The sequence below is a fragment of the Prionailurus viverrinus genome, chromosome B1 (assembly GCF_022837055.1).
Source record: "Prionailurus viverrinus isolate Anna chromosome B1, UM_Priviv_1.0, whole genome shotgun sequence".
Lineage (NCBI taxonomy): Eukaryota > Metazoa > Chordata > Mammalia > Carnivora > Felidae > Prionailurus > Prionailurus viverrinus.
This window is the reverse complement of record NC_062564.1, coordinates 163,591,985-163,606,102: the sequence shown is the minus strand read 5'-3', so window position 1 is coordinate 163,606,102 and position 14,118 is coordinate 163,591,985. Positions and strand designations below refer to the sequence as shown.

General features: G+C 35.1%; 1 protein-coding gene across 18 annotated transcripts in view; it reads left to right on the top strand.

Moving 5' to 3' along the window:
• The window catches only part of FIP1L1 (factor interacting with PAPOLA and CPSF1), a 78,963-nt gene that overhangs the window by 23,827 nt on the left and 41,018 nt on the right, over positions 1–14,118 (top strand). For 8 of the 18 annotated variants that reach the window (XM_047854869.1, XM_047854872.1, XM_047854873.1 and 5 more), the window contains 2 exons: positions 1,947–2,056; positions 8,549–8,656. In XM_047854869.1, coding sequence (XP_047710825.1) covers positions 1,947–2,056; positions 8,549–8,656 — 218 coding nt within the window. The remainder of the gene's footprint in view (positions 1–1,946; positions 2,057–8,548; positions 8,657–14,118) is intronic. The other 10 variants (XM_047854876.1, XM_047854881.1, XM_047854883.1 and 7 more) reach the window with 3 other exon arrangements.

Sequence of the window (14,118 nt, the reverse complement as noted above, 5' to 3'; positions counted from 1 at the left end):
GATAAGAAATTTAGGTTTCATTCTGTTTGTGTTGGGAAACTATTAGAGAATTTTGAGCAGGAGAGAGACATGAGGTGATTTACACTTTTAATAACAGTGCTTGGCTGTATACAGGGGATAGATTTTTTAGAGGTAAGGTCAAAGCAGAGACAATTCAGTAGAACAGTTGAGAAGTGGTAAGTTTAACCTGGGTTTTAGGGGTGGACATAATAAATGGTTGAATTTGGTATATATTGTAAAGGTACAGCTGACATAGGATTGTCATATCTATTGGATAATTCCTGGGATTTTTTTTTTTTTTTTCTCTTGAGCAACTCAGTCGATGATGGTACTATTTACTGGGGAAAACTTGGGGAGAATCAGAATGGGGGATAGTAGGAAATCAGTAGTTTTGTTTTGACCACAGTAAGTTTGAGTTGCTTATTAGATAGATAAGATGTTGGATATAAATTATTGGAGCTCAGGGGAACAGTTGAGACCATACTGTCAACTCTCAATATTCCTGACATGCAGGAAGAATAATACATTTCTTTTTCTGTGTTCTCATAGCATGTTTATCTCATAGATACTTTTTTCATAGCATTTATTGTATTGCTCTAGTTGTTTATGTGTCTGTCTTGTCCCATGGCCTGAGATTTTGTTGTATTTCTCTCTGTAATCTCAGCTTCTGGTGAAAGATTTTTAGATAACAATAGATATTTAATGTTTGATGAGTGAACCATGTTTTATTTCTCTTGTGACCACATTCTGTCAGTTTACCTGTCAAGTGTCTATCAAATCCATTTCTTTCTATCCTCATTGTCTTAGTGCTGATCCTCAGTCATCCCTCATTAGGATCTGGGCCTTTTAAATGAGTTTTTTTAATGAGTAGAACTCATTTTCAAGTAAAATGTCCGTGTAAAACCCTAATTGTATGAAGACACCAATTGTGGATTAGGTTCTGTGGTATTAATAAGAGATCTGATTTTAATGACTCAAATATATTCTTTTTCTCATGTAATGATTACGTGAAAGGTAGATAGTTTCTGGAATTGAATCAGTGGTTTGAGTGTATCAAAGTGTCTGAGGGTTTCTTGGCCTTTGTCTCCTGGGGAAAGAGAATGATGCTGAATTTAGACTGAACAGTAGAATTTAAGTAGGGCATAAAATATGGTGTGATGTTCTTCAAGTGTAGGGTAAATGTAGTTTGTTTAGATTTAATAAATAAATGATGATTTAAGATAGGCAGGTGAGTATAAAAGCAAAAGAACATAAAGGAAAAATTTCACCAGTCTAAAGGAGTATGACTGGACCATACTCAAAAGATCTGATAGGAGTAGAAAGGATGGCTCAATATGGGAGAAATTATGGAGTAAGTAGATAACTGATTTGAAAGTCAATATGAAGGAGGGAATAGAGGTTATTAAGGAAACAGCCATCAAGCTTTTAAGTGTGCTGAACTGGCAGGACAGTGTACTGTTGATGATGGGGAAACAAATGGTATGGAGAGTTGTTAATATTTACATTGGAGCAAATCACAGTCTGAATAGAAAATGGTCAGAATGGCGAAAATGGCCACTGGTTGTTTTCTTAGAATGGTAGTAAACATAGAAGAGGAAAATTCTTCAAGGCCTTTCTTGAACTTTGAAATGTGGGGTCATAACCATGTATCTTGGGCTCATTTGTGGCAGTTTGAGGGAATTTATGAAAGGACTAAAGAGTTAGAGCTTACTAGACTTTTAAGTAACATTAATGTGAACTTGTTAATAGTTGGAAACATTTTGATTCCATAATCCATCTTTGGTGCCTTTCTCATAATGCTGTTCTAAGATAAGGTAATTTTATTAAATATTCAGCAACAAAACATTCTTCATATTTAATTTAAAATTAGATGTTACAAATTTATTTTAATACCTGTAGTATATTTGAGTGTTCTATTAAATAAGCTAATAACCCTTTTTTTTAAGGTACAGCAAGGACGAACTGGAAATTCAGAGAAGGAAGCAGCACTTCCATCTACAAAAGCTGAGTTTACTTCTCCTCCTTCTTTGTTCAAGACTGGACTCCCACCGAGCAGGTTAGTTAGACAATTAATAACTCCATTTATTGAAGTCATTGGTATCTTCATCTTGTATTAGTGCTATAAAATGTAAAAGCGCTGAATATTCTGTCAAAGAACATTTCACGTTGTTTTAATACAAAATGAGTTCTTTGTGAAAAACTCTTCTTGGTGCCTTCCCATTTAAAAAACATTTAGGTGAGCAAGAAATGAAGCATGGTATATAGTTACACGTCCGTAAAAAAGACAATCTTACATTCAGGAGAGATGGCAATAACAATGGTCTTGCTGTTTTCTGTGCTTATTATTCTTACATAAAGAATTATTGGACTTCCTAAGTCTAGATCTATTGGCCTAAATGTGTTTTACAGATTTTAGTAAAAGATGGTAGACATTTCAGCCTGGGCAATCTTTCCAATTAAAACCACTTTCTTTTCTTTCTTTGGTTTATTTTGATAATACCTAACTTTAAGTTCCACAAGGTACCAATTGTAAGAAACAAATGTGCTGGCAAATGTCCTTTTAATTTAAACATGACAAATGGTTAGCCTGTTACCAGGAAAATGGTAAAGGATAAACTGAGACTAAGGAAGTTTGATGTTAGCAGTTTAATTTTGAGTTAGGTAAAGATGACTTAAATCAGGTATTTCTCTGGGCCTGAAACAAGTCAGTCACCAAGCTGTTACTCGTTCTCAGCCAGATCATTTACCTTTTGCGTTACTTGCTTAAATTTATTTTATACAGTTTTCTGGTTTTGTTATTCTGCAATTTTGAATTGCTATAAGAGATTATATTTCATAATATACAAGTGCAGGAAGAGCCCATATGGGAACATGTGGTTTAGCCTTAAGATAAAGATTCTTGAAACTTTCAGCCAAAATTAAATGTCACAAAGCCATCTTGGATTTTGACTCTCTTCTCATCCTAACAATTATTAGTCATGGACATTTTCAAATATTATTTAAATAAATGCAGTCTCATAAAATGTTTGGCTAAGAAGTTATGATAGCTAAGGAATACTGATTCCTTTATTATGTAGTCTTCTTTTGCTTTTTTTTCCTATTTTAAAAGAGGTCATGCTCATTCATTGAGTTTATCGTGTTCTGCAGTAGAGAAGGATGTGAAGAGCTTGGACTCTACAGCCAGACTTCTGGGGTTCAAATTCTGGCTCTATTGCTTACTAGCTCTGTGTCCTTGAGCACATCCCCTAATCTTGTTCTTTCATTTCCTGATCTGTAAAATGTAATAATAATAAGACATCCCTCACAGGGTAGTTATGTATATTAAATGACTTCATTTATGTGAAATATTCGGGAAAAATAATACAGAAGTAATACTCTATAGATATTTGCTAATAAACTATTTAGGAATTAGTAGCAGGACTGCCCCCTCCATCAACCAACCAACCAACCAACCTACCAACCTTGGGCCAGATTTGTAGGGCATTGTACCGTTATACAGGCTTTGGCTTTTCCTATAAGTAAAGTAAATGGGGTGCCACTGTCAGAGTTTGTGTTTGTGCAGAGGAATGAAATTATCTACTGTAGGTTTTTTAAGTCTTCATTGCTTTATTTAAGATCAGACTACAGAGAGATTAAGGGCAGAAGCTGAGAAGCCAGTTAAGAGGTCGTAACAGTGATCTAGTCAAGAGATAATGGTAACTTGGACAAAGTAGTTGTGGTGCAGATGGTGAGGAGAAGACAGATATTGGATACATTTCAAAAGATGTAAAAGATCTTTTACATCTGAAATAGAAGAGACTACGGGAGGAATGCTTTTTTTGGAGGGAGAAGACCAAGAGTTCAGTTTAGGATATACTAAAATTGAGTTGTCTATTAGACATATAAGTGGAAAATTTGCATAGGAAGTAGATCTATGGATCTGCAATAGAGGGAAAAGGTATGGGCCGGAGATAGAAATTTGGGAGTGATCAGTGTTTAAGTAGTATTTAAATGAAGTTGTGAAACTGAATTTGATTGTAAAAGAGGTAAGTATCGAAAGAAGTGGTAAGAGGGACAGAGCCTTGGGGCATTTCCTTGCAGGTCAGAAAAATAAGAATGAGGGAGGAGGAGATCCATACAGAAGAATTACTACTGACATAGGAAGAACACCCAGTGTAGTTTCAAAGTAGAAGAACAGTTAACTACCAAATAATACTGATTGGCCAAGAAGAAGAGGGCTGATGATGACTTTTGGATTTTATTTTAGTTACTTTTTTAAGATTTTATTTTTAAGTAATCTCTACACCCAATGTGGGACTTGACCTCACAACCCCAAGATCAAGAGTCGTATGCCCTACTGACAGAGCCAGTGAGGCGCCCTGGCTTTTGGATTTTAAAACATGAAAGTTGCTGGTGGTCCTGACCAGGATCCTTTTTAGTGGTATAAGGTGAAGATTGAAAAAAGACTTTTTTGGAGTGGATTCAAGAGAGAATAGGAGAGGAATTAGAATGAGAAAATATGTATAACTTCTTTGAGAATTTTTTTCTTTTTACTTTTGAGAGGGGCAGAAAAATGGAACAGTATCTGAAGGGAAATGTGGGGTCAGGAGGCTCTTTTTTTCTAAAATGAAAATTACAGCATGCTTGTATACTTACGAGAATGAGTTACTAGAGGGGAAGTTGATGATTCAAGAAGCAAGAAGGGACAGTTGTTAGAACAATGTCCTTAAGATCAGAGGGGACGGGATATAATGGGGGGGGGAGGGAAGCGGCGCAGTTAGCCTTAAAAAGGAGATGGGCAGTTCACTCAATAACAGGAGAGAAGGAGGGGGTGGGTAGGTAAGATAATGATGGGAGTCGGTTTTTCCCAACAACACAGGATGCTGACTTACCTGGTGGATGTGAGGATGTAGAAGTGGGTGTTGAATGTTTGACAAGAGGAGAAATTCTGAAATAGTCATTTAGAGGTGTGTGAATAAACTTAGGGGGAAATGAGTCAGATTGTAGCCAGTACTTGGAGGGAAGTGTGCTGTCAAAAGAAGACTTTTTTTTTTCAAGATAAAAATGGCAACATTTTTATATGCTGGTGGGAACGAATTAGTGGAGTAAAAAAATTGACAAAGGGAGAGAGACTGTACATTTCCAACTTTTCTTGAAGTTGATGGTTATGTGTTTAAAATGAGACCAGTAGTCAGCTTGCTTGGATGTGTTTGTCTTGCCCTTGCCAGGTATTTGTATGTTTATGAAGACTAGCTAGTGGGATTTAATATGAGTTGTGGTTATACCAGGCAAATATGACAAAGGTGCAAGGAAGGTGAGAGGGTCCTTGAGAAAGTGATTATAATGATGGACGGCCATGGACTGCAGGAGAGATGGAGAATAGTGGCAGGAAAGGGTCGGTAAAAAGGTAAAGAAATGACAGAAAAGTTAGTCGATCTATCACTACTACCAAAAAAAGTGGATAATTGCTACCATAACCTATAGAAACATGCCCAACATGTCAATGTTGTCACTTTCTTGATACAGAGAACAGTACCTGTTTTTCATTAGGAAAGTTTGTTTTCTGGGTTCCTCTTCACTTGATCAAAAGCACACTTTTGTTCATTGTGAAGTATTTCCCTAAATAAATACTTGTGTTTTTCTGTTTTGGTCTTTGTATTTACGGAGATTAGAAGGACCTGTGTGAAAGTAAAATTTTACTGACTTTAGGGAGTAGACAGGAAGTGCCATTTAAGACATAATAGAGACTGCCCAACAAATAGTAATGAGCTGTACTACTTACTGACCTAACCACTATTGCCTTTGTTTAAAATCTTAGATTGCCTTACTAATGTGTAGATGACTATTGGTATGTTTGCACAGAACTTTTTTTAAATGGATCTTTGTACTTTATCGATGGAAATGCTGGGTTTCTAACTTTCTGTGTTGCCCAGCAAATTGGCATACTTAAGTAAAATGTTAATATTTAATATATCAGAATGTTTTCCTATATCTTTAAAAGTTTTCATATTATGTCAAGAATGTACAGCTTGATAAATTTTCACAAACTGAACACTCATGAACATTGAATATTATTCACCCAAATTTATCATTTATTAACATTTTGCCATATTTGCTTTATAATTTGCCCAAACTATTTTCCTTTTTGAATCATTTGTTAATTATAAACATCATTTTTTAAGAACAAGGACATTCTGTTATGTAATCTTAGGACACAGTTAATCAAAGTGAGAAAATCTTACAATGAGCCAGTATGTTAATATACAAGTCATAAATTTTGCTGATTACTTCAATGATGTCTTTAATGGCAGTTCTTTCCTTGATTTCGGGTTCAGTCCAGGGTCATTCATTATAATTAACTCTTTTATCTCATTATTGTATCATCTGAGACAGTTTCTCAGACATTCTTTGTATTTGTTGACTCTGAATTTTGAAGAGTGCAGTCTGGTTGTTTTGTAAGTCATCTCCCTCAATCTGAGTTTGCCTGACGTTTCCTCTTTATTAGGTTCAGGTTTTGCTTTTTGGGCAGGAAACTACATATGTGATGTTCTGTCCTCAGTGCATCAGCCTTGAGGTACATTATGTCATTTTCCCCATTTTTAGAGATGATAACTTTAATCACTTAGTTGTAATGGTGTTCTTTGGGTTTCTGCACTGCAAAGTTATTGTTTTTACTGTTTGTATTTAATAAATAATATGTGAGGAGATGGTAAATATCCTGTTTCTTTTTTAAACTTCCCAAACTTTAAAATCCCATTGTTGATTTTTGCTTTTTCCCGTTACTACTGTAATGACTGTAAAATACTGATTATCTAACTCTGTTATTTCTCTTACATTAATTAGCTGGCATTCTTCTTTAAAAATGGGTTTTCCCACCTCCTCCACTTATTTATTATCATCTAGACTCATTAATTTTTATTTTATATGTGAGAGAGTGTATTTGTTGCTTATAAATATGGTTTATTTGTATATGTAGTATATAAACTATATATACTACTTACATACTGTAATTCATATCGATGCTCAAATTGTTTCAGACTTGCTTCATCGGAGCCTCTTCAGAGTGGCTCCTGTGCCCTTTTGACATGTCCCCATCATGTTTTTTGTTTTGTTTTGTTTTGTTTTGTTTTGTTTTTGAGGATTTTTTTTTTTACTTTCTAGCTTTACCAAATGTTCCATGCTTATCTTGTACTTCCTCTGCCCCTCCTTGGGAGCAGCCAGGGACTTGAAAGCACCTTGATGACTTTTAATGGGAAATGATGATTAGAAACCAAGATCTTGGCACCAGTTATGCTCATTGCTGTTGGAGTGTCACTGTTTCTAGGCTTTTTCCGCACTCACGGCTGGGAGAAAACAACCAATTTCAATATAAAATTGCCTTATGTATAATTTTAATCATTCATCCTTCTTTTACTTCACATTTGACACCACAGATTTCTACTTCCCTTTCCTTAATCCAGATTACATCTCTGTTTTACCACATTGAGAACCTATTTCCCAACAATTTCAGTATATATACTCTTTGCTTCATCCTAAAATACACTCAGAACAGATTAGGACTTCTGCACTTACCATTGCAAAAACCAAACCTATTAAATAGAATTCAAGATTTCTTTGGAATTTTTTTTTTTTTTTTAAGATGAGAGTATGTAGTTAAAATAGTCAGAAGTTTCCTTTAGAGTGGTTATATTAATCACTTAAAGTATTATATCCATTGTTTCTGTTTGTATTCAATATTAGCTTTTCTTTTTCTCCATGTTTATTGACATTTTTTTGCCAATGTAAAACTTTGAAGAGAGTCCCAAGTACATTCTTTCCCCTGCTTCTTTCACTCCTGTTAATAATTAACTTCATTGTGTCTAGTTTCTAGTTTATTCTTCCTTTGTTTCTTTTTACAAAAATAAACAGATACATAAACATACATTTTTTTCCTATAGAAAACTTTGCTATTGAAAGAGTGTCTTATTAGTCTTTTAAAGGACTGGCAAGAGTGTAAATAGCTGAACTTTCTATGGAGTATTGTACTAGGGATATAATTAACTTTCTTTAGAATGTTATTTTGAAAGTTACTTTGAAGTGGAATTTTTATGAAATATATTTATTTAGTGTAGGTTTTTATAAGACACATCAGAGTGTTACTTTTAACTGCTACACTAACAATATTTGTACCTATTGAAGAGTGTAGGGGAAAAAAATCTCAAAAGTTTTGAATAAGGTTTTGTGAAACCGTGGAAGTTTATGTCACTCATAAAAGCACAGAAATTTATTTCTTGATAATATCCTGATAAGCCCTTGGTTCTTTTCTTATTTCTGCATTTTGACATACTATTTTGAAAAAGATTTCTGAAAATATTCTAGAGTTACTAAAATGTTGATAACACGTTAATATTTAAATACCTACTAGCGATTTTAGTACCACAGAGACTTGAAGAAAATGATACGATAGGAACATGCTAAAGGACTTTAGAAAAAGCATGTCAAAAAAAAAGGAAAAAAAAAAAAAAGACAGAACAAGGGGGGTCAGAGACAACAATATGTAAGAAAAAACATAGAAAATTTATCTCACCAGAAACAGCACCTCCTCTCAGTCTCAGACAAGTACTGCCTCCAGAAAAGCCAATTCCAGCGTTGGGAAGTGGCAGGACCGATATGGGAGGGCCGAATCACCTGACCTAAGGTAAGGCTGTTTTTAAACATTGGCTACTCCCTGATGTTTAGGTCATCAGTGTTGTTTTGTTTATTACTAAGATAAATTTTGATTGGATTGTACCATATTTTTGCCCCCTCAATTATGCTTTTTTATTACAGAAATTGAGGGTTTTAAAAATCATGAGTCAGGCCCTATCAGCTCACACCTTCCCTCTTCTCTCTCTGACTTTTATACTACATTATAAATTGTGTGGAACCATCTAATAGCTCAATAAGCGTTTTTTTTCTCCCCACTGCTGCAGGTTTCTTTCTCATATCACACCCTATTAAAAAATCGCTGGGTGTTTCTCTTTGTTGAATAAAATTTAGCCTTCTGAGCTAGTATTTAGAACCTGTAAAATTGAACTGCATTGAATCTTTCCAAACGTTTTATCTCAACTATAGTGCATAAAGCAGCCATTTCATTGAGTCTACCAGCTGTCTTAGGAAGTATTAGTATTTCCCTTATTGTTGCTATGCTTTTACTCCTGATCCCCCTCTGCAGAATTCTGGTCTGTATTCTAAATCTTACACTTACAAAGCGTGCACCTTTGGATGGATACTGTATACTCTCTGAGCCTGTAAAATGGGAATCATAATTTCTATCCGAAGGGATGTAGTAAGAAGCAGTCATGTCAGGGTATGACAGTGCATTGCCAATAGTAATCAATCTGAGCAATTACAGTTTGCTTGACTTCGAAATACAGAGTTAGATACCTCCCTCATTTACTATTTAAAGTTTTAAACGATGGTGTGGGGGTGGTATTTTGTTGGTTTTTGTTGTTCCAGCATTTTAAACTTTCTTCCTCGGCAGGTTGATGCTCTTACATTAATGTGCTTTTAATTATTTTCATTTATAAACTTTTAAATATGTAAGTCATGGTCAGATATCTTTGATCATAACACCTAAAAGAAAAGCAAGGGGAGGAAACAATCAAATTTTTATTTTTTTAGATTTCCTTTTCTTTGGGGACTTCATTATATATTCTTCATGAATAGTAAGAATTTCTAGTCAGCTTGGCTTTGATAGGATCTCTTGTTAGGAGACAATAAGCTTAGTCATTCTCAAAAGTGGCTATTCACCTCAAAGTCAAAAATATTTTGACTTTTTTAAAGAATATCCAAAATGTAAGTATAGTAATTGATTCAGATAGAAATATATTACTTATATTCTTAGAATAGTATCAATTGCATGTGTTGGCGGTTATAGAATGAAAATTTGCATATCTTCCTGTTATTAAGTGCTTATTGACCTTTTTTCATAGGATTATATGATATTAATCTTAGGAGTTTTTCTCTGATGTTTGCTTATTTTGAGAGAGAGAGAGAGAGAGAGAGAGCATGTGTGTGCACAAGTGGGCAGAGAGGGAGAGAAAAAATCCCAAGCAGGTGCTGACAGTGCATAGCCCAACACAGGGCTTGATCTCATGAACCGTGACATCATGACCCGAGCTGAAATCAAGAGTCGGATGCTTAACTGAGCCACTCTGGCGCCCCAATCTTATTTTTTAAAACTGGCATTCTTGAAGAACCAGTAGAAATTTCAAAAGAGTTACTTTAAATAAAGAAAAGTTAGATCTGATAAGTGTGGCGTGGAGTCTATGAATCTTTTCACATTTACTATTTCTGTGAAATCCCATAGTGTAAGAAGAGTGCTGCTCATATAATTTCTGTATAATAACAAACTTGGTTATTATAGCACACAGTGCATAGAGAAACTCTAGATTTATACTTATTTAACCTGGTCAGCAATCTTGGCAGTCTGTTTACTGATCCCCAAAGGGCCAGATGATAAGAGCTTTAATTTTCATCATTGTACTATTGAAACGAATCAGTAGCCATCTTTGTATATAAAGAATAGCTATATTCTTAAACTTAACAGCAGTTTCATGGCATAAGTACTGGATTTGGGTATTAGGTTTAGTTTTGTGCCTGTGTGAATTTAGGACAGTTCCCTAAAATCTCTGGGCCTCTGTGTCTACATTTTTAATACGACAGGGCTAGACTGTGTTATCAGGAAGGTCCCTTTTAATCATGAAATTCTTTTTTTCTGGCTGGTCCCTGGTTTACATGGAAAAGGAGATCTAAGAAAGTAGGAAATCTGCCCAAATTTATGGCTAATTAAGAGGCAAAGTCAGGGCTAGAATCCCTGGTTTTCTGCCTTTTAATACTTGCAATTCAGGCAGCTTGATTTTCATAAGCAAAGGCATAGATATAGTTAAGTCACTTCGTTTTAGTGTAATTTAAAACTTTGCTTTTGTTTCTTTTGCTACTTTAGTATCTAAAATTCCTTTTATATCAGTCATTTGACAGAATGTTTTGCTTAAAATAGTTGTACTTTTGATATAATGGTTTATTTCTTAAGATAAGTAGTTTATAGAGAAAATAATAGTTCTCATATCTGAAATAATACAGCTCAGTGTTTATACTTTTACTTGCCCACCCCCACCCCCCAATAAAAGATGCTTTGGAAACACAGAAAAATCCCATTCTGACTTTGTGATCAGTCTTAGGGAATATAGGTAATAGGAAATTTGACACTATTTTCAGTACGTGTTTTGTGCCTTTGAAAATTCAAAAGAAAAAAAAAACTCTAGTTAAAGCTACTGCTCTCCTTTTGAATGGTGTATGTGTGTATGTATATATATGTACACATACATACACACACTTTACAGCATAAGATAAAAAAATGAGATTCTACCCGTTGTAGTTAGTGTAACTGAGGAATGTGTTTTGCTTTGTTTTGTTTTTGAAACATGGCATAAATCTCTTTGTAAGAGCACTTAAACGATGATTGAAATCCTTTTTATAAGTTACTGTGTTTGGAGACTCAGGACTTCTTATCTCACATATATTCCTGTTAATACAGTATTTTTCCAACTTTGGTTAATAGTAGTCTTCATAACTATGTAGCAAGGGCATTTTGTTGGGTGTGAGTTTTGTTTTATAAATTCAAATTTGTGACACTTACTAGGCCAACTAGAAGAATGAAGCAGTTTTAATGAACACAGAACATTGAAATTGGCAATAAGGATGATTGCTGTAATCTTATCCTAATGTCCAGTTTGTGTGTTTTGTTTTCATTTTATAATATTAAAATCTGTTAGGTAAGTAGTTGCATATTCTAGGTTGTCTTAGTAAGCTTGTTTTTTCATATCATGGCTTTTTAACTGATTCAGACTCTTGAAAGAGGAAAAGTAAAAATTGCTTAATCCAGAATTACTAAAATATTTAAACCTTGCACTTCTTACAATAGTCAAACATAAAATGTACAATAAAACAATGTTAAATGGACATTCAGTCTAAGATTGACCTCTTCATTTGTTCTTGCACTGCTTATTATGTCTTGGTGAAATAATGTACTGGAAAGATGTACCTGTACCTTCATGGCATTTGAGCACTTTGAATGTGTATTGCTTGTATTATGTAGCTTGTAAGAATTTATGTGATTGGACATATGAAGGCTTTTATTTTTAAAAATTCCCTGTAGAATATCTTTCCCTACATTTAAACAATAAAATTAAACATAAATATGGTAGGTAAAGCTTTATTATTTCAAGCTCTGCACAAGAGTGAGTAAATTTGGCTTTCCTAATGAGCACATTTATGTGCTCTACTGAGTCAAAGTTTAGCGTAGTTCATCTTTAAGTGTTTAAGGTCTTTGTTTTTAAGATAGCTTGAAAAGTAACAACATTTTAAGAATTCAGTCCCCAGAGAATTAGCATGGAAAACACTTAGTAGAAGAAGTAGAATTTGGAGTCATACCTGAGCCTGAATCTTGGTGCGGCACTTTACTCACAAAAGAGCCTTTTTCCACAGCTGTGAAAATGAAACTAATTGGACTTATACCAAGTACTTGTGGATTAAATGGCTTCTAAGGCTGCAAAAGAACCTGTTGCGGGGCACCCAATAATGTTAGTTCCTTTTGCATCTCTGCTCCCACTGTAGTCTCTTTCACTGTAGTACTATTAGACAATAAATTATGTGCTCTGAAAACAGTTTTAAATTCTCTAATTTTTATGTTGAACATACATTATTTTTCAACACAGGATGTTTGATTAATCTTCACTTGAAAAATAGATTACATTTTCTTCATAAACTGTGTATATGCTTTAGAGAAGATTATTTTTGTAACGGTTGAAAAAAGTATTGAAGTAGTACTGTGTGAGTCCATGAAACTCACAATATCAGTATAAAAATATATATGCAACGAATGATAGTCTTACTTTAATTATCAGGCCTTGGTCAGTGCGACTTTATATTTATTCAGTAATAGGGAGATAAGTATTGGTTTTTATCAACTATACATTCTTTCTAGAAGAGAATACAATGTAAGTGTCTTCCTTGGGCATGTCTTTAGTTGTGGTCCTCAACTTTGGCTATGTGTTGGAATTACCTAGGGAGCTTCAAAAAATTATGGATGCTTAAGCCCTAGAGACGAAATTAAATTGTCTGGTGTGTACTCTGGGCATTGGGATTCTTGAAAGCTCCCAAGGGCGCCTGGGTGGCTCAGTCAGTTAAGCATCTAACTTCAACTCAGGTCATGATCTTGCATTTCGTGGATTCGAGCCCTGCATTGGGCTCTGCTGACAGCTAAGAACCTGGAGCCTGCTTCAGATTCTGTGTCTTCCCTCTCTCTCTCTGCCCCTCCCCAACTCGTGCTCTGTCTCTCTCTCTCTCAAAAATAAACATTAAAAAAAAAATGAAAAAAAAAGCTCCCAATGATTCTGATGTGTAGGAGACATTGAGAACCATTGATTGAGAGATCGGATTCTGGCTTGACATAAAGATTAAAATGAAATGTTTAGTGACCACCTTGGAATTTGAGGTAAAATGATAGAGTTTGCTTTGATGGGCACTAACATTTGCATTGCATTTTACAACCTCATAGAACTTTCTTTTTTGTGAGTCTCATTTAATTTATTATATTTTGCCTCTTTGAAAGTCTTTTTGTTGGTAACCAGTATCAAAGGTATATCATGCTTTTTCTTTTGCATATAGATTGGTAGATAGTATATTTGTAAAATTGGAAATTGGAATCCTGCAAATGTTATTTTCCTCTTATGTTATTCCCTCCATTTAAAATGTCCTCCCTTCCCATCCTGTGTGGCTAAATTCATTCCTCATGTCTTTCAATGCTTCTCTTTACTAAAGTAGCTTAAAAGATGTTATACCAGGGCACCTGGCTGGCTCCTTTGCTATGTGTCCGACTCTTGGTTTCTGCCCAAGTCATGATCTCATGGTTTGTGAGTTTGAGCCCCACATCAGGCTCTGTGCTGACAGTGAGGAGCCTGCTTGGGATTCTTTCTCTCTCTCCCTCTCCCTCTCCCTCTCCCTCTCCCTCTCCCTCTCCCTCTCCCTCTCCCTCTCCCTCTCCCTCCCCCTCCCCCTCCCCCTCCCCCTCCCCCTCCCCCCCCCCCCCCCCCCGTGCTTGCTCTCTCTCTCTCTCTC